Below are 21,839 nucleotides of genomic sequence, written 5' to 3' on the forward strand. Positions count from 1 at the left end.
TTATTTTGAATCTTAGGTATCACCATAAAATACAGATGACTACTGAAAAAGTTTGAAATAAAAGATTAAAACATTAGTTTTTTAAACAGGAGGAGTAGGGAATAATTCTTGGCCTTGTTTGAGTTATGGGGCGGGGCATAGTTTTTATTAAAGAAATTTTTTGGATGGTTAGGAAATAGGCGGAGTTTTAGATAGATGAGTTTGGTTGAAGGCGGAGACAGAAAAAAAGTGGGAGGAGTGGGGGGGGGGGGGGGGTATAAAAAGGTTGTGAATTTATCTTTGTCCTTTGTTATTATATGACTAATTCAAATTGTAATTAAAATAAGATTTTTAATTATAGATGAGTGTTAAAAAATCATTACATGTTCAAAAATATTTCTGTTAGGTATACTTTCTTATAACATAATAAGGGAGGGGGGAAGTTTTGACACATTTGCGTAAACCTGGCACCTAGGCTTTATCTTTGGACTGAGAGGATAGGTTATTAGTGATAAATAAATAAGATTTTTTATTATAGATGAGTGTTAAAAAATCATTACATGTTCAAAAATATTTCTGTTAGGTATACTTTCTTATAACATAATAAGGGAGGGGGGAAGTTTTGACACATTTGCGTAAACCTGGCACCTAGGCTTTATCTTTGGACTGAGAGGATAGGTTATTAGTGATAAAATCATTCTTATATGATGAATTTCACGAAGTTTCAAGATTTTTTGGATAGGCCTCCAGGTCCGGAGCTCCAGGCCTCAAGGTGGTCTCTGTACAGGTAAAAATGAAAAAAAAGTTGTTTTTTTTTAAAGTTACAGGTCAACTTATAAAACAAAATATGCATCTTTTTTAATATTATATAAATATTTGAAGAAAAAAGATGCATATTTTATTTTATAAGTTGATTTGTAACTTAAAATTTTTTTTTTTCATTTTTACCTGTACAGAGACCACCTGGAGGCCTGGAGCCTTGGAACCTGGAGGCCTATCTAAAAAATCTTAAAACTTCGTGAAATTCATCATATAAGAATGATTTTATCATTAATAACCTATCCTCTCAGTCCAAAGATAAAGCCTAGGTGCCAGGTTTACGCAAATGTGTCAAAACTCCCCCCCCCTTACTCAATTTTAATCAAATTTATTTTTACTTAATTTTTTCCAGCATTAAAAATAAAATTTGAGACCTCTAGCAGAATTTTTTCTAACTATGTAATATAGAAAAAACATAAGGGCATGAATATTAAATGACAGAGCATTTTGATAAAAAAAGAGTCTCTAGTATTTTTCGGTCATTTACCATGAAAATTCAATGCTGTATCATTTACTTTTCATCATTTAATGATAAGAAGATTCTCGGCATAAATGTCAAACATGAAAATTTAATGCTGGGTCATTTAATTTTCAATATAAGATGAAAAAAAGATTCCCTGGCATGTTTCGGGCATTCAGTAAATTTAGGGCAGTCATTTAATTTTTTTTGGAAAAATGACGCTTGTTTCCATGGGTTGTACTTTGTTGTCCTAAGAATCAGTATTAAAAAATCAGATCAATCGGATTATTTTATTATATACAAATTTGTTTAAAGACGTACGGACATTCTGGCCGGTTACGATTATAGAGTTGCTACGTTTTCTAACTCGTACCTAACTACTAAAGGGTGAGCAAAAAAAATGCGTAGATTTTTAAAATTCAAATTGCGCGGCTTGTGTTAATAGTAGAAAAATGTTACGCATACCATTAGAACCGATAAGAAGTCTATTTTTTGGAAATATAAGAACGATTCCTCTGCTATGTATAGTTAGGGAGCTACGTGTTAAAATGTCCCAACTGACTTAAAACTTGACTTGCGAGTATATTAGTAAAAATTAGACAATAATTCTGGCAAAAAGACGTGCGAAGATTTTTAAAATTCAAATTGCGCGGCTTGTGTTAATGGTAGAAAAATGTTGCGCATACCATTAGAACCGCTATGAACTGTATTTTTTGGAAATATAAGAACGGTTTCTGTGCTACAATTAATCTAGGAGCTAGGTGGTAAAATGTCCCAAAATTTACTCGCAAGTCAAGTTTTAAGTCAGTTGGGACATTTTAACATGTAGCTCCCTAACTATACATAGCAGAGGAATCGTTCTTATATTTCCAAATAAAAGACTTCTTATCGGTTCTAATGGTATGCGTAACATTTTTCTACTATTAACACAAGCCGCGCAATTTGAATTTTAAAAATCTACGCATTTTTTTTGCTCACCCTTTATATATTCACCATGCAAAGTTTAAAATTGATAGGATAATTCTAACCTGCATAAATTAACGTAAAAAGTTATCAGTTCAAGACGTACGGACCGACCCTAATTAAAGAAAAGATTCGCTTTTAAAATTAGGGGTAGTACGTGAAATAAATACTTGGCGGAGATAAATAGTTAATAATTGAGGATTTTTTATATATGCTAGCATAAAGTCGAAGAAAATACTTTTTCACGAAATTTAATCTAATAAAGAGGTCTTTCTTTAGAAATTTTTGTTAATTTTCTAAAAGCAAGGTTATTTTTATATAAATCCTGGTTAGTTGTTTAAATATATCAAATAATATATAGGTAAGAATATAGATACAAAAAAAGAGGACCACAAACATTAGGGAGTAAATGATTTTATTTTAATGTCTTAAAATAAAGGTTAAACTACAAACTAACATTTTATTAAATAATTAGTAAAGAAAAACGTAAAATATAGAGAATTAATGAATAACAGTAAAAGCATGAAGGCGACACCAAATGCTTAAAATTTCAAATTGCCTATTTGAAAACTTTTCTCTGTTTCTCATTTTTTGAGCTCTGCAGTTTTTTAAAAAAGTGTTGTATGTAATTTTTAAGTCAAAAATGTTGCTCTAAAGAGAATAATTGTGCTATGGTGGCTTAAAATTCTATTCTATAAAATATGTTCATCTGCATTAATTTGTAATGAAGCAGTTTACGTAAAATAGTTGACAACACTGGGCAGGGTAGAAATACCGCTGTATGCGCGTATGATGAACCATCCCACTTCGGACAGAAACAGATTCATCATTTCCCCCCCACCCCTCCTGTAATATCAGCAAATTAGATAATATGTCAAGGTTGTTTTAAATATATATATATATATATATATAATATTTATACTCTCCTCATATTTTTCAGAAATTAACAAACAAAAATATTAGGTATAACAGGTATAAATCTTAAATAATATTCTACTCTCTCTTGAACAGTCTTTCTAGGAAAAAATGTAACATAGGTTAACGTGTCCTTATTAACAAAACAAGTTTACTAGCAGACAGGTTTTCTAATAATAACACAACATGTCTGCTGCAGAAAATATTTAAGTGCAGTGAAAAAACACTGTCCCCTCAGGGCTGTAACAATATAAAGGAAATTTTATTAGCATTTTTGTATAGTTACAAATTATGAAATAGTTTAAAATATGTGTAATACATTCTAAAATCTATCAAAATATCCTAAATAAATCCTATAAACTGGCGGACCATATTGTTTAGTTCACAAATATTTTTGGATCTGTACGTAAGTATATATATACCTATATATAAACAGAATATACACTTTTTATTTATAAACTTTAGAAAAGATGATTATATAGGTAATCGTTCAAGTTAACATTAAACAATCGCTGTATGATATTATAATTGTATTAGTTATTATTAATTTCCCTATTATATTGAAAGGAGGACAATGTCACTAGTTGAGTTATCATGTACGTAAAAATTATTACACTAACTGGATACTATATAATAGATAACTATTGTGATTTAAACTAAGAATGTATTTATAAACAAAAATATCTTTGAGATAAAATTCATATTGAAAAAAGCATCCAATTTTTTGAGCATTCGTTTTGTTTTGCAATTTTTAGGTGAAATTAAAAAGTAGTACGTAAGAATATCTGTGTGATTAGAAATTGATCTTTCCAGGTGATTAAATTTGAAATTAATTTTTAAATATTGAATTAATGATAAAGCCTAAATGGTTTATGATACTGAGGCTATTATTGACCCCAAAAATGTTAAGTAATTTAAAGAAAATCGGTGCTGGAATTTTCTTAGGTTTGTTTTTGGATACCTATACTAGTGGAGGCAACTTTTTCACCATTTAAAGGTAACGGCTAGGTACTTAAAAAATATAAATCGACTTTTCAAAATCATATCAATATTTATAATTATAGATGATTAGAAAAATTGCAGGAAGCTTTATGACCATCTCAAAGTTACCCTACATAGTCAGGACATTGAAAACATCTCAAAAGAGGTAAAGTGGTAATTGTATGTTTTCATTAATTCTTGTCTAACAGAAACCTTCCTGGTTATGGTACTCCAAGGATTTTTGAGGGTGGTAAAATGAGGGGTTTCAGAGTTTTGAGGTAGTAATCTATGTATTTTTGAAAAAATTTAAGTCGGTAAAATGAGGGGTTTCAATATTTAAGGAGTGTAAACTGCCCCCCCTCCCTTGACCTTTTTTATTGCTGACATCAGATCATAAATTGTCCATTTTTTTCAGGGAAAAACTTCCTATTATTTTGTTCACCTTGATCAAACCAATAGCGAGAATTACGTCCTATGTTCTTGGACGGAATGTGAGAGGAGCATGGATAAAATTACCCCAGAAACAGCAAAGAACGTACATAGAAATCATGAAAGCAAATAGGTGCATGCGCATACAGCTTAAATTAGAATTTTTTTTTCCATTATATGCTATAAAATATTTCTATTAGGTATTCATAATAAGAATTTTACTTCTTTTTATTAAGAGGGAAGTTCTTGCTATCAGGATTCTTCTCTGGGGTTGGACTCTATTACCTATACGAGAGTCACATACAGGTTTAAATTACTTTAAACAACCTAATACCAGGGATAAGGGATGGGAAACGTAAGAAAATATTATTCCAGGCCTATTTTCCAACTAGGCCTAAAAAACTAGTTTCGGGATGACGCAGTAGTTAGATTTGAAAACTATGAACAATGATGAAATAGCTATTATATGAATGCAAAGAAAAAAAAGTATAGAATAGAATTCAGGTAGTTGATTTCACCTATCATAAAATATAATAAAAACTTTTTAAAGAACCAATATGTTAGTGGCTTTAAGTAGAATCCCGTTATTACTTCGCCAACCCCACCCCCCATTTAAAAAAATTTTTTTTTTGAGATGGTTAAATCTGATTTATTTTCAAACATTTTAAGGGGGGATCTACTTCACCCCAAAATTTGTATATAGAAATAAACACGGCTTTAGCTCCCCAGCTTTAATAAATAAATTAAGTAGAATTGAATAAGTACATGGGTAACATTCTATCAACTAATTGTTCCATAGCAAACATATAAATTAAGAATTTAAAAAAAAAAATTTATTTTACGTTAAATATTAACAGAAAAGTTCAATTAAGTGTGCAATAATTTTTACCAAAATTAGTTAATTTTTTTTTTTAATAAAACACAGTACACTTTTATTTACATATTGAACTAGTTTTGTATTTGTGATCATTTAGATGGGTTATCAATTCCACATGAAATGTAACTTTTAAATTGTCTAAAGACATGAGTTTTTCACATTGTTCTAAAGTATAAAATGTTGAATCCTACTCAGTCTTCAAAAAACGATCTCTCAATTTATGTTTTGCTATATGGACATTTATTAATGTGTAGATTTAATAATAAGTTGATGTGATTGAACGTCATATATATTGTTGTCATTCTAATAGCAGAAAGTTTCCAGTGTTGTTTTTCTAATAGCAGAAATTTATGTTTGGTTGAATTAATTTAGCCAATAATGAACTGGGGGACACGTTTGTTATTAATTAATTGGTTAATGCTAAAAGCAAGTTTCAGGCTATTGGATATTGGCCTACAGCCAATGAGGAACTGGGGGAAATGAGTTGATTTTATAGGCAAAAAAGAAAAGTTGCCCCATCACTTTTAAAAGGAGGCTGAGACCTAATTTTCGGTCATGTTTCCCATCCCTTATCCCTGCCTAATACATACTATTACTAGGTAACACTTTTTAAATTTAAACCTTTGTTAGTATTGTCCAATGACCGGGCGAAGGAAATTTGTTGCCCTTACTCCAGATCAAGCAAGAAAAATTGGCGAAGCTAACTTTACCCAGATTCTAGAAGAAGTCGAAGGCATCATAGTTCCAGAAACTGATCCTGTTTATTTACAGGTTTTTTTTGTCAAAACTTTATTTAAAAATGTTTCTTAACTTTTGTGATAAATTGATTCCCATTTCAGATATCAAAAGTAGCTAATGCAATATTGCATGCTAATAGAGACCTGAGACAGATTTACGATAAGGTAATTATATATAGGTACATATGTTTACCTTTGGAATTTCTTACATTTCATCTTATTTTTATTTTAAATATATAAGTGCATTGTTGTAGTTTTGTGTATTTTGTTTTTGTAAGTAGACCATATATTTTTTCAGACTTGGACATTGACTGTAATAGATGCTCCAGTTGTAAATGCTTTTGTTCTTCCTTCCGGAAATATATTTGTTTACACTGGACTTTTAAAGGTTAGCTTTACATGTTATGTGCAGTGATAATATATGTATAATGTATATATGCTAAAAGTATAACAAGTGGAAAAGCTTAGGAACCTTTGTTCAAAACAACTTTACCTCTAGACATGTGATAACTATGATGAAGTTGGCATTGTTTTGTCTCATGAAATAGCTCATGTTGTACTTGGCCACGTGGAGGAAAAATTAACGAGGACTTCATTTTTACAGGTAGGTACAATTACAATTATAAGATTAAGGTATAATACAAAATATCAAATTTCTTGAAAGATTGAATAAGCATAGAATATAATATTTTAGATGGTTTTACTTGTTCCAATGTCGTTATTATGGGTTTTGATACCTCACGATGGAATTGGATTTTTGACTACTTGGTTTTTCAATTCTGTAGCTGATATCATGCTTGAACTTCCCTTCTCCAGGTGACATTTGTTTTCATAAAAAGTTAAATTAAATTTTATGATACATTTCATTATTTTAAGTTCAAATGCAACTACTGCTTTACAGATTCATGGAAATAGAAGCAGATGACGTAGGGTTAGTACTGGCAGCAAAGGCTTGTCTTGATGTAAGGAAAGCTCCTGAGTTTTGGAGTAAGATGTCTTTAAATCGTGATGATGCCTTACAAAACGAGGTAAAAACTTTTATGGTAAGGCTGGGCGAACTCGGGTGTTTTTTCTTTTTTTTAAAAAGGGGGTAAAAAATTATTATTTTTCAATGGGACCAAGACCATTAAAAAGATCTCGGAAAAGCCTAACAGATCCTAAAAGGACATTATCTTAGGACTTTGGGAAGTTTGTCAAAAGTGGACCTAATTTTTTTTAAAGAATTTCTCTATATTTTTATAAAATTGAAAAAGTTAGTATAAAAAAAGCAAAAACCGAGTTCGCCCCGCGCCAGAAAAGGTCATTTTCTAAAAAAACTATACAAGCTTTTTTTTATGATTTCAACGGAAATGGATAGGGTCAAGCGGGGGAAGTTTCGGTAAGGGGCTATTTTCGGTAATTTCGACCTACCTTCATAAAATGACCTTTATCTCCATGTTCCTTTCAAATGACAGAAAAAAAATAAAAGCAAATTTGTTCCTTATTAAATTGCCTACAAAAAAGTATAAAATGAAATTTTTGTGAGATGAATATTAAGGGTACTTATTGGGTCTCAAAGTCGGACGAAAAAATTTTTTTTTCCAAAAATTTTTTAGTAGGTGTGTAAAGATCGACCTACACAAAAATTGGTAAGACCTAGAGCTGATCCTTAAAAACCTTTTGAACTAAGAATTGCCCGCTCTTTCCAAATCCGTTGAGAGCTTTAAAATCGAGTTAATATTTTTTTCAAAAATGATCAAAGTTGGCGCCGGGGGAAATTTCGGTAATTTCAAAAGAAATTAAAATTCAACTTTTAAGGTCATGTTTTCATGTTTTCTTTGGTCAAATCTATTATTCAATATGGGCTGTTTAAGAATTAGGTCTAAAAATGAATGGAACAGATTTTAAACAAAAAAAATTTATTTTATTTTTTGAAGCACATTTTTGTGAGGAAAAAATCAAAATTTCTGGTCCTTTGAAAAATAAGTATTTTTGACATAGAAGGAATAGTCCGATCTTTATGAAATTTTTTGTGGATAATCCCAATAACCTATACTAATTATGATGTGTTACGCTTGTTTGGCCGTTTGGCCTTTTTTCATCGATTTTTTTTAGGTTAAAATGTAGTCAAGAATTTTTGCAAAGATGACACTTTTGCTTCAAATCAATTTTCATGTTTTTTGGGCTAAATCTATTGTTCAATGTGAGCTTTTTTAGGATCAGGCCTAAAAAGTAATAAAATACGTTTTTTTCTTATATTAATTTTAAGTTTTTTCAAAAAAAAATTTCGAAAAAAAATCGAAATTTCTCGTCTTTAAAAAAAATTAATTTTTAACATAGAAGGAATAGTCCGATCATTATAAAAAATTTTGTGAATAATCCCTATAACCTATACTAATTATGATTATTTATGTTTGACTGGCCGTTTGGCCGTTTTTCATCGATTTATTTTAGGTTGAAAATGATTACGGTAATTTCTTTGAGTCCAATTTCGACCAACTTCTAAAAGTCCTAGGATAACGTCCTTGTAGGACCTGATAGTCCTTTCCGAAAGCTTTCTAGTGGTCTTGGTTTCATTTGAAAATATTAATATTTACCCCATTTTTTTCTAAAAAACCAAAAAAAACCTAAATTCCCCCCCCCCCCTTACCCTAGCCCATAAGATGCTTATTAAGTCCCCTGAAGACGTCTAAGCTCTAGCTCTAACCAGTTTTTGTACAACTTATTCTTTTTCCGACCCAAAAAAAAAATCGAAAAAAAATATTTTTTTCGTCAGACTTTGAGACCCAATAAGTACCCTAAAAATTCATCTCACAAAAATTTCATTTTATACTTTTTTGTAGGCAATTTAATAAGGAACAAATATTATGTTTTTTTTCTGTCAGTCGATTAGAATATGGGGAAAAATGTCATTTAATGAAAGTATGTCAAAAGTTACCGACTTCGCCCCGACACATATTTTCGGATGTTTGCAAATCCATAAAGTTTTCTTAATAAAATACTTTAGAACATCAAACTGCGTATGATTTTCTTAAGAGAAGAGTTTAATTTTTTTTAAGGACTTAGAATTTTTTTCCACTCACCCAGCTGATAAAACCAGACAAGAAAATCTTGAAAACAAGATAGAAAATGCATTAAAGATAAGGTAAGGTTACTATGTACATATCAAAAGATATTTTATTTAAACTATTAATCACAAATTTCATATTATTGCTGAGCTACGGCCTTTTCCTAGCTGCCATATGGACGGGCCCCCACTATTTTAGGTAGTTTTAAAAACTTACCCTTAGATACGTCAAAAGCTATATCTGTAACATACACTCTTCAAAAGCAATACAGTTAAAATGTTATGTGTAAAAAAGGGGGGAGGTGGATGTGCCACATTTTGAAACCAAAAGTAAAACACTCATGACAGTTCTCAATCATCTGAGATAAACTTTTTTTCTCATAAAAATTTCCCTTATATTTTCACGTGACACTTGTAAAATATTTCAAACATGTCCATATTAAAAAAAATAGCAAGTGTAGGTAAAAAAGTGTCAAGTGAAAATATAGGGGAAATTTTTATGAAAAAAAAGTTTATCTCAGATGATTGAAAATAGTCTATTTTGGCGAGAAAAGGCAAAAAAAATAATTCGGCGGGAACGGCGGTTCCGCCGCTTTTTCTTCACAGTTCCATATTGTTCTCCACAAAAGCATCTGCTGTGCCAAATTTTAGAGCTGTAGCTCTTTTAAAGTTTTATGGGCTGAGATTATGTGTGTTTTACTTTTGGTTTCAAAAGTGGCACATCCGCCTCCCCCCTTTATCCTACAAATATATTCAAATATTGGATATTCTTAAATGGTTCCAAAAAAATTCCTGACAACTGAGTGCAACCCTTCTATCCTTGATACCTAGTATTTTTGCGCTCATCACCCATAAAACCTTCCCCTAGACGAATCAAAAACCCTGGCTAAAAATCATCATCGATTTTAGCTCGCCCTAAAGCAGCTGGTACTAGAAACAGCCCAAATGTGGCCAAACGGCTGAGCCAACAGCCGTTACTTTTCCAATTTTTTTAAAGGGAAAATAGACCTATCAAGGATTTCTCATGATAATTTCATTCTAAAATTCAGATTCTAAGTGCAATATCAGTGATTACAAGATTTTTACTTTGGATTTAAACTTTTTTAGATTTTACTGTACACAAAAAGTCAATAACCTTTTTAAAAGCGAAGCTTTTCTATAATTAGGGTCGGTCCGTACGTCCGTCCGTCCGAGATAGATAGCTTTTATTCGTTAATTTAGGCATGTTAGAATTGTCCTATCGATTTCAAACTTTGCATGATGATTCCTGTAGTAGTTAGGTACGATTTAGAAAGCGTAGCAACTCTATAATCATTACCAGAATGTCCGTACGTCCATTTTAAACATGTTGATTTTTTTAATTTTTTAACAGCAAATTTTTATGTGATCTAATTATCCGTTTGATCTGATTTTTGGTATATTGATTCCTGGGACAACAAAGAACAATATTTTAAGCGAAGCAACTCTATAATCAAATCCTAAAAATGTAAGTATGTCCATAAACTCAATAAACATTATCCTGTACCAAGAAGTTTTTCAACAAATTTACTTCGACTCTTATACTTTTATATTCTGATAATTCAGTTTAGACACTATACAAGTGTTAATGTCCGTTTGTCCTACCGTTTCAGTGCTTCGCTTTTATGGATGTTGTCATCCTTGTTTCTTTTCAAAATAGCATCAGTTTTATTATAAGTTAATCTTATTAATCTATTAAAGTTTACAACACTTTTTTCAGAACTGTTTGTGGCTGTGAAGAACTTTCTCGGAAATCAAAGACAAAATCTACGAGAAGCTCCTAGATAAAAATTGAGAATCAATGTCAAAACTTTTTTTTAGATTTAATCCAAAATTTATTGTAAAACTTATAGTTATGAAGATACTCAAACTTTTTAGTGAATCTTAATTCTGCCAGATTATTTACAATGCAAATTGTCAATACCACCGAAAACATCAACATGAATTTTTTTTTTTTTATTGCAAAAATTACCTAGTCAAATCTTTTGTTGCACAATTAATCAAATTGTAAAAATTCAATACAAAAAAGATTTAGTGAAAGTAATATGTGTCTAAAGATAGCATAACTCATAATTTTCGACAAAAAAAGTCATTTAATCAAAATTGAAAAAGAGAGAGGTAGGTTTCGGGTAAAATTCGTAAAGGTGTGTGTTTTAAGGCTTAAAAATAGTAGTAGAACGATAATATTCACTAAATATGTGTATTTCTTATTGAAAAGAACTAGACAAAAATTTTTTTTTAAAAGTTAACATAAGTTTTTATCGTTCTACTACTGTTTTTAACTTATAACACATAACTTTTACGGATTTTACCCGAAACCTACCTCTCCCTTTATCCATGAATAAATTCCAACAAAAAGATATAATAATTTTTACAAGATTATTATAATTTTTAAAAACTTTAAAATGTATAGGTAGTTATGTAATTTAAGGGGGGGGGGAAGTTTGTACAGTTATAGGAAATGAAATTCAGTACCAAATTTTGCCCTGGCCGTTTGGGCTTGTTTTTATAGTTATCAACCTAATTCTTTTTGTAAGCGCTCTTATATGATTGGATCTACCTGTAAAACTTTAAAAATTGAAATTTGGGACTTTCCCTTAAAGGGGCTAGTGGAGCAAAAGACCCCCAAACACTAAAATTTTAAGTTCTGAGTCTATTTTCTGAGATATTGAGACGATTTTTTTAATGAAAACACTTTTTAACAAAACCGAACTAAGTAGCCAATACAAATTTCATTTTGGGACTTTCCTTCTAGGGGCTAGTGGAGCAAAAGGCCCCCCAAACACTAAAATTTTAAGTTCTGAGCCTATTTTCAGAGATATTGAGATGATTTTTTTTATGAAAATTTTTTTACAAAACCGAACTAAGTAGCCATTACAAATTTCATTTTGGGACTTTCCCTTAAAGAAGCTAGTGGAGCAAAAGATCCCCAAACACTAAAATTTTAAGTTCTGAGTCTATTTTCAGAGATATTGTGACGATTTTTTTATTGAAAACATTTTTAACAAAACCGAACTAAGTAGCCATTACAAATTTCATTTTAGGACTTTCCTTCTATGGGCTAGTGGAGCAAAAGGCCCCCCAAACACTAAAATTTTAAGTTCTGAGCCTATTTTCAGAGATATTGAGATGATTTTTTTAATGAAAACATTTTTCACAAAAACGAACTAAGTAGCCAATACAAATTTCATTTTGGGACTTTCCTTCTATGGGCTAGTGGAGCAAAAGGCCCCCCAAACGATTTTTGGTATTATCCTTTTAGAATTTTGTTTTCAATATTGAAAATTTGAGTTCCCCCCCCCCCCCCCCTAGATATACCACACTTTTCTGGGATCTTGCTGAGTCAAGTATCAACTGTTGGGAATATCAAAGGATGACTCCATGCAAAATTTGAGCCGGATCCGGCCAAAACCGGCCGTGAATTTTATGAAAAACCGGTTTTTTCCGGTTTTTTGGGGGTATCTGTAAATCGATTCAGCTGGAGCAAAACCGGTTAGAGGTACAAAAAATTTTACTTCACATGAAATTTAGCCAATGCAATTGCCTACAAAAATGTACTTCATCATCAACTTGATTGGACAACTCTTTCCCCTCCTAAATGTCCATTAAAACCTCGGAAACGGCAAAAATCGCCAAAAATCATGCCTTCGGCGGCAAATAACGGCTAAACGGTAAGCCGGAGGCGAATGAAACATAAATAAAGAAATGTCTGCCTCAAAAAGTTGTTCAACATCAAAGAGATGCTTGAAGTCTCTAAAACGACTCCTTCCCCTCCTTTAAGGGGAAAAACTGAAAAAACGTGATTTTCAAAAGTATGCCCACTTCGTGGGTATGGGGGGCACTGAACCCGTCACCCCAGGGTCACTAAATATAAAGTCTAGGCGGCCCACAATGCTGAATTTTCACCAAGTGAAAGTCTTGTGTCATTATCTCTTATAAGAAAAAAGTTATTAATTAATTAAAATTTCAAATTGTGATTTTTTGATGGATTTCTTTGATGAAATGGCAGGCCGGTCAATTTTTAGGCTGTTTTTTGCTGTTTTCGGCCCGCCACGCCCAAATGGTTTGAGATAATCTCACGGGACCTTTTGCCCAACCTAAGTCTGGTTATTTGTAAGGTCTAAGAAAAAAAAATCCTGGATTGGATGAAGCACGACGTCGCTGTGTGCCGTCAAAAATCGCTGGTCGGCTCATTTTGCCCCCTCAAACCCTCACCTCGTGCCATTTTTCTGTGTAAAGATTATAATTATAATCTTTTGCGTAAGTCTGTTTTTTTTTCTTAGACCTCACAAATAACCAGACTTAGGTTGGGCAAAAGGTCCCGTGGGATTATCTCAAACCGTTTGGGCGTGACGGCCCAAAAACCGCAAAAAATGGCCTAAAAATTGACCGGCCTGTCATTTCATCAAAGAAATCCATCAAAATATCACAATTTGAAATTTTAATTAATTAATAACTTTTTTCTTATAAGAGATAATGACACAAGACTTTCACTTGGTGAAAATTCAGCATTGTGGGCCGCCTAGACTTTATATTTAGTCAATTTTTAGGCTGTTTTTTGCTGTTTTCGGCCCGCCACGCCCAAATGGTTTGAGATAATCTCACGGGACCTTTTGCCCAACCTAAGTCTGGTTATTTGTAAGGTCTAAGAAAAAAAAATCCCGGATTGGATGAAGCACGACGTCGCTGTGTGCCGTCAAAAATCGCTGGTCGGCTCATTTTGCCCCCTCAAACCCTCACCTCGTGCCATTTTTCTGTGTAAAGATTATAATTATAATCTTTTGCGTAAGTCTGTTTTTTTTTCTTAGACCTCACAAATAACCAGACTTAGGTTGGGCAAAAGGTCCCGTGGGATTATCTCAAACCGTTTGGGCGTGACGGCCCAAAAACCGCAAAAAATGGCCTAAAAATTGACCGGCCTGTCATTTCATCAAAGAAATCCATCAAAATATCACAATTTGAAATTTTAATTAATTAATAACTTTTTTCTTATAAGAGATAATGACACAAGACTTTCACTTGGTGAAAATTCAGCATTGTGGGCCGCCTAGACTTTATATTTGGTGACCCTGGGGTGACGGGTTCAGTGCCCCCCACACCCACGAAGTGGGCATACTTTTGAAAATCACGTTTTTTCAGTTTTTCCCCTTAAAGGAGGGGAAGGAGTCGTTTTAGAGACTTCAAGCATCTCTTTGATGTTGAACAACTTTTTGAGGCAGACATTTCTTTATTTATGTTTCATTCGCCTCCGGCTTACCGTTTAGCCGTTATTTGCCGCCGAAGGCGTGATTTTTGGCGATTTTTGCCGTTTCCGAGGTTTTAATGGACATTTAGGAGGGGAAAGAGTTGTCCAATCAAGTTGATGATGAAGTACATTTTTGTAGGCAATTGCATTGGCTAAATTTCATGTGAAGTAAAATTTTTTGTACCTCTAACCGGTTTTGCTCCAGCTGAATCGATTTACAGATACCCCCTAAAAACCGGAAAAAACCGGTTTTTCATAAAATTCCCGGCTCAAATTTTGCATGGAGTCATCCTTTGATATTCCCAACAGTTGATACTTGACTCAGCAAGATCCCAGAAAAGTGTGGTATATCTACCCCCCCCCCCCTCCCCGACAGCGAACTATGAACTCTGGCCACAGCGCTCCCTAGCCTAAAACCTAACCTAACCTTAAATAGTTGTTCTTCGGTAGTTGGGGGGGGGGGGGGGGGGTGGGTACAAAATTGAAAAAATTGAAAAATATTTCGAAGAGGATAACGCCCGATTTTTTTAATAAAAAAATTTTTTACCAAACCGAACTAAGTAGCCATTACAAATTTCATTTTGGGACTTTCCTTCTAGGGAATAGTGGAGCAAAAGACCCCAAAACACTAAAATTTTAAGTTCTGAGCCTACTTTCAGAGATATTGAGATGATTTTTTTAATGAAAACATTTTTAACAAAACCGAACTAAGTAGCCAATACAAATTTCATTTTGGAACTTTCCTTCCAGGGGCTAGTGGAGCAAAAGACCCCCAAATCATCTCAATATCTCTAAAAATAGGCTCAGAACTTAAAAATTTTAGTGTTTGGGGGTCTTTTGCTCCACTAGCCCCTAGAAGGAAAGCACTGAACCCGTCACCCCAGGGTCACCAAATATAAAGTCTAGGCGGCCCACAATGCTGAATTTTCACCAAGTGAAAGTCTTGTGTCATTATCTCTTATAAGAAAAAAGTTATTAATTAATTAAAATTTCAAATTGTGATATTTTGATGGATTTCTTTGATGAAATGACAGGCCGGTCAATTTTTAGGCCATTTTTTGCGGTTTTTGGGCCGTCACGCCCAAACGGTTTGAGATAATCCCACGGGACCTTTTGCCCAACCTAAGTCTGGTTATTTGTGAAGTCTAGGAAAAAAAAACAGACTTACGCAAAAGATTATAATTATAATCTTTACACAGAAAAATGGCACGAGGTGAGGGTTTGAGGGGGCAAAATGAGCCGACCAGCGATTTTTGACGGCACGCAGCGACGTCGTGCTTCATCCAATCCGGGATTTTTTTTTCTTAGACCTTACAAATAACCAGACTTAGGTTGGGCAAAAGGTCCCGTGAGATTATCTCAAACCGTTTGGGCGTGGCGGGCCGAAAACAGCAAAAAACAGCCTAAAAATTGACCGGCCTGCCATTTCATCAAAGAAATCCATCAAAAAATCACAATTTGAAATTTTAATTAATTAATAACTTTTTTCTTAAAAGAGATAATGACACAAGACTTTCACTTGGTGAAAATTCAGCATTGTGGGCCGCCTAGACTTCATATTTGGTGACCCTGGGGTGACGGGTTCAGTGCCCCCCACACCCACGAAGTGGGCATACTTTTGAAAATCACGTTTTTTCAGTTTTCCCCTTAAAGGAGGGGAAGGAGTCGTTTTAGAGACTTCAAGCATCTCTTTGATGTTGAACAACTTTTTGAGGCAGACATTTCTTTATTTATGTTTCATTCGCCTCCGGCTTACCGTTTAGCCGTTATTTGCCGCCGAAGGCGTGATTTTTGGCGATTTTTGCCGTTTCCGAGGTTTTAATGGACATTTAGGAGGGGAAAGAGTTGTCCAATCAAGTTGATGATGAAGTACATTTTTGTAGGCAATTGCATTGGCTAAATTTCATGTGAAGTAAAATTTTTTGTACCTCTAACCGGTTTTGCTCCAGCTGAATCGATTTACAGATACCCCCAAAAAACCGGAAAAAACCGGTTTTTCATAAAATTCACGGCCGGTTTTGGCCGGATCCGGCTCAAATTTTGCATGGAGTCATCCTTTGATATTCCCAACAGTTGATACTTGACTCAGCAAGATCCCAGAAAAGTGTGGTATATCTAGGGGGGGGGGGGGGGGGGAACTCAAATTTTCAATATTGAAAACAAAATTCTAAAAGGATAATACCAAAAATCGTTTGGGGGGCCTTTTGCTCCACTAGCCCATAGAAGGAAAGTCCCAAAATGAAATTTGTATTGGCTACTTAGTTCGTTTTTGTGAAAAATGTTTTCATTAAAAAAATCATCTCAATATCTCTGAAAATAGGCTCAGAACTTAAAATTTTAGTGTTTGGGGGGCCTTTTGCTCCACTAGCCCATAGAAGGAAAGTCCTAAAATGAAATTTGTAATGGCTACTTAGTTCGGTTTTGTTAAAAATGTTTTCAATAAAAAAATCGTCACAATATCTCTGAAAATAGACTCAGAACTTAAAATTTTAGTGTTTGGGGATCTTTTGCTCCACTAGCTTCTTTAAGGGAAAGTCCCAAAATGAAATTTGTAATGGCTACTTAGTTCGGTTTTGTAAAAAAATTTTCATAAAAAAAATCATCTCAATATCTCTGAAAATAGGCTCAGAACTTAAAATTTTAGTGTTTGGGGGGCCTTTTGCTCCACTAGCCCCTAGAAGGAAAGTCCCAAAATGAAATTTGTATTGGCTACTTAGTTCGGTTTTGTTAAAAAGTGTTTTCATTAAAAAAATCGTCTCAATATCTCAGAAAATAGACTCAGAACTTAAAATTTTAGTGTTTGGGGGTCTTTTGCTCCACTAGCCCCTTTAAGGGAAAGTCCCAAATTTCAATTTTTAAAGTTTTACAGGTAGATCCAATCATATAAGAGCGCTTACAAAAAGAATTAGGTTGATAACTATAAAAACAAGCCCAAACGGCCAGGGCAAAATTTGGTACTGAATTTCATTTCCTATAACTGTACAAACTTCCCCCCCCCCTTAATATTGTATGTGCAATGTGCATAGTGTTTACTAGATAAAATTAAGGAAAGCGCAACATTCCTATTTTTGGGGGATAAATCCAGTAATAGCTTGTTCAATTGGATAAAATTTTTTTAAAAACTTTAGAAATAAGAAATGACCTTGATCTTTACAGATCTTATTATACAAATATTATTGTTAACAACGGGTTAGATGTTAAAACTCAACTGGCCAGGATGAAGCTTTCACAATTTGATACTGTTGCGCATCTAACATTAGCTAACTTATTCTTAATACATATTGTAGTAGCGAAGCTAATTTATAATTCGAACTGTCTGTTGTATAAACGCACAGTATGCGGGAAACGTGAATTTCTTGCATGGTATTTGATGTAGACGGCGAAAGTTTTTCTTAAGATTTCCTTTATTATGATCAGATCATTCAGAATTTTTCTCGGTAAGTCAGTAATGCTCTGATGGTTTTAGATATTTATAAGAAATATTTTTTATTCAGAGCTGGATCTTTAATTCATTTCAATGGTGCGCACCATTGAAATGATTTAAAGATCCAGCTCAGTTGAAATTAATGAAAACAGGTGATTTGTTTTGATAATTCAGTTGAGCATATAATCTATAACTTACTTGGTCTCTAACACTGTGCTGCACTAAAAACATAAAAACATTTCAGGCGAAATGTGTTTTAATCAGCGTAAAACAGAACGCTGATTTATTTTGTATACCATTTTGCTGACTAATTCTCTAAAATGCCTACTGCTCTGGAATACAACAAAGTATACATTTTCTCAACTGTTGTCAGATATATTTCCCTGCAAGGGATAGTTCCACGAAGTGCGTGTAGAGTATATTCAGAGTAATAGTCTGTTAAATGTAAGGGGGGGGGGGGGGGGGGGGTTATGTAACAATCTCATAATCAATGTATAAATGGCACTTAGAATTCGAATTTTGATCTGAAATTTTGCATGAGTAATCTTTGGTAGGTCTATTTTCCCTAAATCGAACAAAAAGTTGGAAAAGTAACGGCTGGCAGCTGGCGGCTCAGCCGTTTAGCGTTTTTTTTTGTTGCCTATTTTCATGGCAAATTTATCATTAATTACGTAGAAATCAACTTTTTAACACATATATTATTATTGGTTTAATTCATCCATAGCAATAACCATTTTTTAAGTTTCTAGTACCAGCTTCTAAACGGCTAGAACTGGCTGAAAACGGCTGTGAGCCGCCAAGAGTATGAAGAGTAGATAAGGCTTGTGACATGTCTAGGGGTAGGTTTTTATGGGTGCTGAGCTCAAAAATGCTACCAAAAATAGTGGCGGCCCATCCATATGGCAGCTGGGTAACAGCTACAGCTCAGCTGGGAGCGGCCAAGAGTATGAAGAGTAGATAGGGCTTGTGACGTGTCTATGGGTAGGTTTTTATGGGTGCTGAGCTCAAAAATGCTACCAATAAATAGTGGCGGCCCATCCATATGGCAGCTGGGTAACAGCTGCAGCTCAAGAGTAGCGGCCAAGAGTAAAATGAGTACATAGAGCTTGTGAGGTGTCAAAGGGTAGGTTTTTATGGGCGCAGAGCTCAAAAATACTACCAAAAATATTGGCTGCCCATCCATATGACAGCTGGGTAAGAGCTACAGCTCAGCTAGGAGCGGTTAAGAGTAGAATGAGTACATAGGGCTTGTTAGGTGTCTTGGGTTGGGTTTTTATGGGTTCTGAGCTCAAAAATACTACCAAAAATAGTGGCAGCCCATCCATATGGCAGCTGGGTAACAGCTGCAGCTTAGCTGGGAGCGGCCAAGAGTAGAATGAGTAGATATGGCGTGTAACGTTTCTAGGGGTAGGTTTTTATGGTGCTCAAAAACACTACCAAAAATAACCAAATATTGTACATTTCAGTTCTTCAATTGTCATTTTATATTATTAATAACAACACCTTATCAATTTATTGATTTAGCTGTTAAACAGTTGAAATTGGCTGAGTACAGTTACCAACAAATAAAAGTACAGGTTTAAGGCATAGCTTGTGATGTGTCAAGGAGGAGTAAGTTTTTGTAGGTGCCAAGCTAATTAATACTCCCAAAAATAGAAAGGCCCATCCATATGGCAGCTGCTGCTCAGATGTAGATATTACCCAGCGGTCATATGAATGGTCCCCCACTTTTATTGGTAGTATTTTTGAGCTCAACACCCATAAAAACCTACCCCTAGCTGTTCTCAGCCGTTTTTGTTGGTTTTAGCTCTTATAACAGTGAAATCAAGGAATTGAAAAAGAGTTATAATGTTAATTGGGAGAAGTTTAATTCCACTGAAATGATCAATTTTTTGATATCCTCATAAAAAATGGCTAACAGCTGAGCAGTGGCCATTACCAAGCTGCTATATGGATGGGCTGGCACTAATTTTAGTAGTATGTTGTGCTCAGCACCCATTAAAACCTACCCCTAAACACATCAGAAGCTCTATCTACTCATCTACTTTTGGCCACTACCAGCTGAGCTGCAGCTGTTACCCAGCTGCCATATGGATGGGCAGCAACTATTTTTGGTAGTATTTTTGAGCTAAGCAACCATAAAAGCCTACCCCTAGACACATCACAAGCCCCATCTTCTCATTCTACTCTTGGCCCCTCCTAGCGGAGCTGCGGCCATTACCCATTTGCCATATGGATGGGCGGCCACTATATTTGGTAAGATTTTTGAGCTTAGCACCCATAAAAACCTACCCCTAGACACATCACAAGCCCTATCTACTCATTCTACTCTTGGCAGCTCCAAGGTGAGCTGCGGCCGTTTCCCAGCTGCAATATGGATGGGGGACCACTATTTTTGGTAGTGTTTTTGAGCTCAGCACCCCTAAAAACCTACCCCTAGACACGTCACAAGCCCTATCTACTCATTCTACTCTTGGCTGCTCCCAGCTGAGCTGCAGTTGTTACCTAGCTGCCATATGGAAGGGCTGCCACTATTTTTGGTAGTATTTTTGAGCTAAGCACCCATAAAACCTAACCCTAGACACCTCACAAGCCCTATCTACTCTTCATACTCTTGGCTGCTCCCAGCCGTTTTTAGTCGGTTGTAGCCGTTTAGCAGCTGGTACTAGAAACTTTAAAAATGGTTATTGCTATGATTTAACATGAATTAAAACAAAAAAATTTTTTTAGAAAGTTGATTCCTATGTGAGTAATGATGAATTTGACCTGAAAACAGGCAAAAAACGGCTAAACGGCTGAGCCGCCAGCTGCCAGCCGTTACTTTTCCAACTTTTTGTTCAATTTAGGGAAAATAGACCTACCAAGGTTTACTCATGCAAAATTTCAGATCGAAATTCGAATTCTAAGTGCCATTTATACATTGATTACGAGATGGTTGCATAACCCCCCCCCCCCCCTTACATTTAACAGACTATTACTCTGAATATACTCTACACGCACTTCGTGGAACTATCCCTTGCAGGGAAATATATCTGACAACAGTTGAGAAAATGTATACTTTGTTGTATTCCAGAGCAGTAGGCATTTTAGAGAATTAGTCAGCAAAATGGTATACAAAATAAATCAGCGTTCTTTTATAATATGAGAAAATGTTTTTTTTATAAACATCTAAGGTTTATGTTTAAAACTGACTATTTGATGTTTACCTGTATTCGCTTCTAATATTATTTGGCATATTAACGTATGTACTTCCAGGTTTGGCACAGGCAAAAAAAAGGCATTCTTGCTGTATTAAAGACTCAACACTATTTTAGATGACAATGAGGAGCAAAGCAAATTCAAGCATTCGTTTAGAGTATTACCATAATATGGTTTTTGAGACCATACTAAAACATCAGGTATAAGACAGAGGGGGGGGGGGAGGTTGTGCCTATTTTTTCGCCATTTTTCGCCGAATAAGAGAAGATTTGGAATTCTTTGATACCATTTCATTTTTTTTTCTAAAAACTTTATCCTTATTATATGTTAACTTTTAAAGTCAGGTACATAATATCTGTACAGCCCTCATCCCAAGCTCCTCTGCGGAGAGCATCATTCATTACGGTGACTTAATTTGGGACACCTGCCAAACTGGCGAGGGTGAGGTAATAATGAGTAGCTCTCTTGAGACAGCGGGTCAAGACATAATGTACTTGAGCGTGGAGCTTGAGCTGGCCCTAGTGGCTATTTTAAAGTGTCTTGTTCTCTTCATGACTACTTAGGTCCAAACACTAATAAACAATTGCTACACACACACACACACACATTAAATAATACTGGCACATCCGCCCACTACCCCATTTTCCGTTTTATAAGGATGTATTAATGTAAGTGAATAGAGAGAACACATTTGATTTGTTTGCCAGGAAAGATATTAATTAAATTTGATATTTTTTCATTAATTTCC

General features: G+C 34.2%; 2 protein-coding genes across 9 annotated transcripts in view; both read left to right on the plus strand.

Annotated features, from left to right (window-relative positions):
• Window positions 1–3,301: 3,301 nt before the first annotated feature.
• LOC145328992 (metalloendopeptidase OMA1, mitochondrial-like) lies at window positions 3,302–21,208 on the plus strand. Of its 8 annotated transcripts, XM_080173004.1 has the most exons (16): window positions 3,302–3,542; window positions 3,892–3,949; window positions 4,082–4,133; window positions 4,201–4,283; window positions 4,533–4,679; window positions 4,783–4,852; window positions 6,054–6,194; window positions 6,263–6,325; window positions 6,459–6,548; window positions 6,660–6,764; window positions 6,855–6,976; window positions 7,062–7,188; window positions 9,199–9,284; window positions 10,945–11,637; window positions 17,496–18,320; window positions 21,067–21,208. In XM_080173004.1, the coding sequence occupies exons 4-14, from the start codon at window positions 4,201–4,203 to the stop codon at window positions 11,006–11,008; spliced, it is 1,098 nt and encodes a 365-aa protein (XP_080029130.1). In that variant the 5' UTR covers window positions 3,302–3,542; window positions 3,892–3,949; window positions 4,082–4,133; the 3' UTR covers window positions 11,009–11,637; window positions 17,496–18,320; window positions 21,067–21,208. The 8 variants fall into 8 exon arrangements, with proteins under 8 accessions (XP_080029130.1, XP_080029151.1, XP_080029122.1 ...); XM_080173025.1 differs by lacking the exon at window positions 4,082–4,133 and having other exon boundaries at window positions 3,348–3,618; XM_080172996.1 differs by having other exon boundaries at window positions 3,540–3,618; window positions 3,892–4,133.
• Window positions 21,161–21,839, plus strand: part of LOC145328983 (putative phosphorylase b kinase regulatory subunit alpha) — a 106,033-nt gene continuing 105,354 nt past the window's right edge. Inside the window, exon 1 of the mRNA XM_080172977.1 lies at window positions 21,161–21,291. Within this exon, the coding sequence (XP_080029103.1) occupies window positions 21,208–21,291 (84 nt within the window). The 5' untranslated portion in view covers window positions 21,161–21,207. The remainder of the gene's footprint in view (window positions 21,292–21,839) is intronic.

The sequence above is a fragment of the Acartia tonsa genome, chromosome 1, assembly GCF_053477335.1.
Source record: "Acartia tonsa isolate MP-2025a chromosome 1, ASM5347733v1, whole genome shotgun sequence".
In the NCBI taxonomy this organism is placed as follows: domain Eukaryota; kingdom Metazoa; phylum Arthropoda; class Copepoda; order Calanoida; family Acartiidae; genus Acartia; species Acartia tonsa.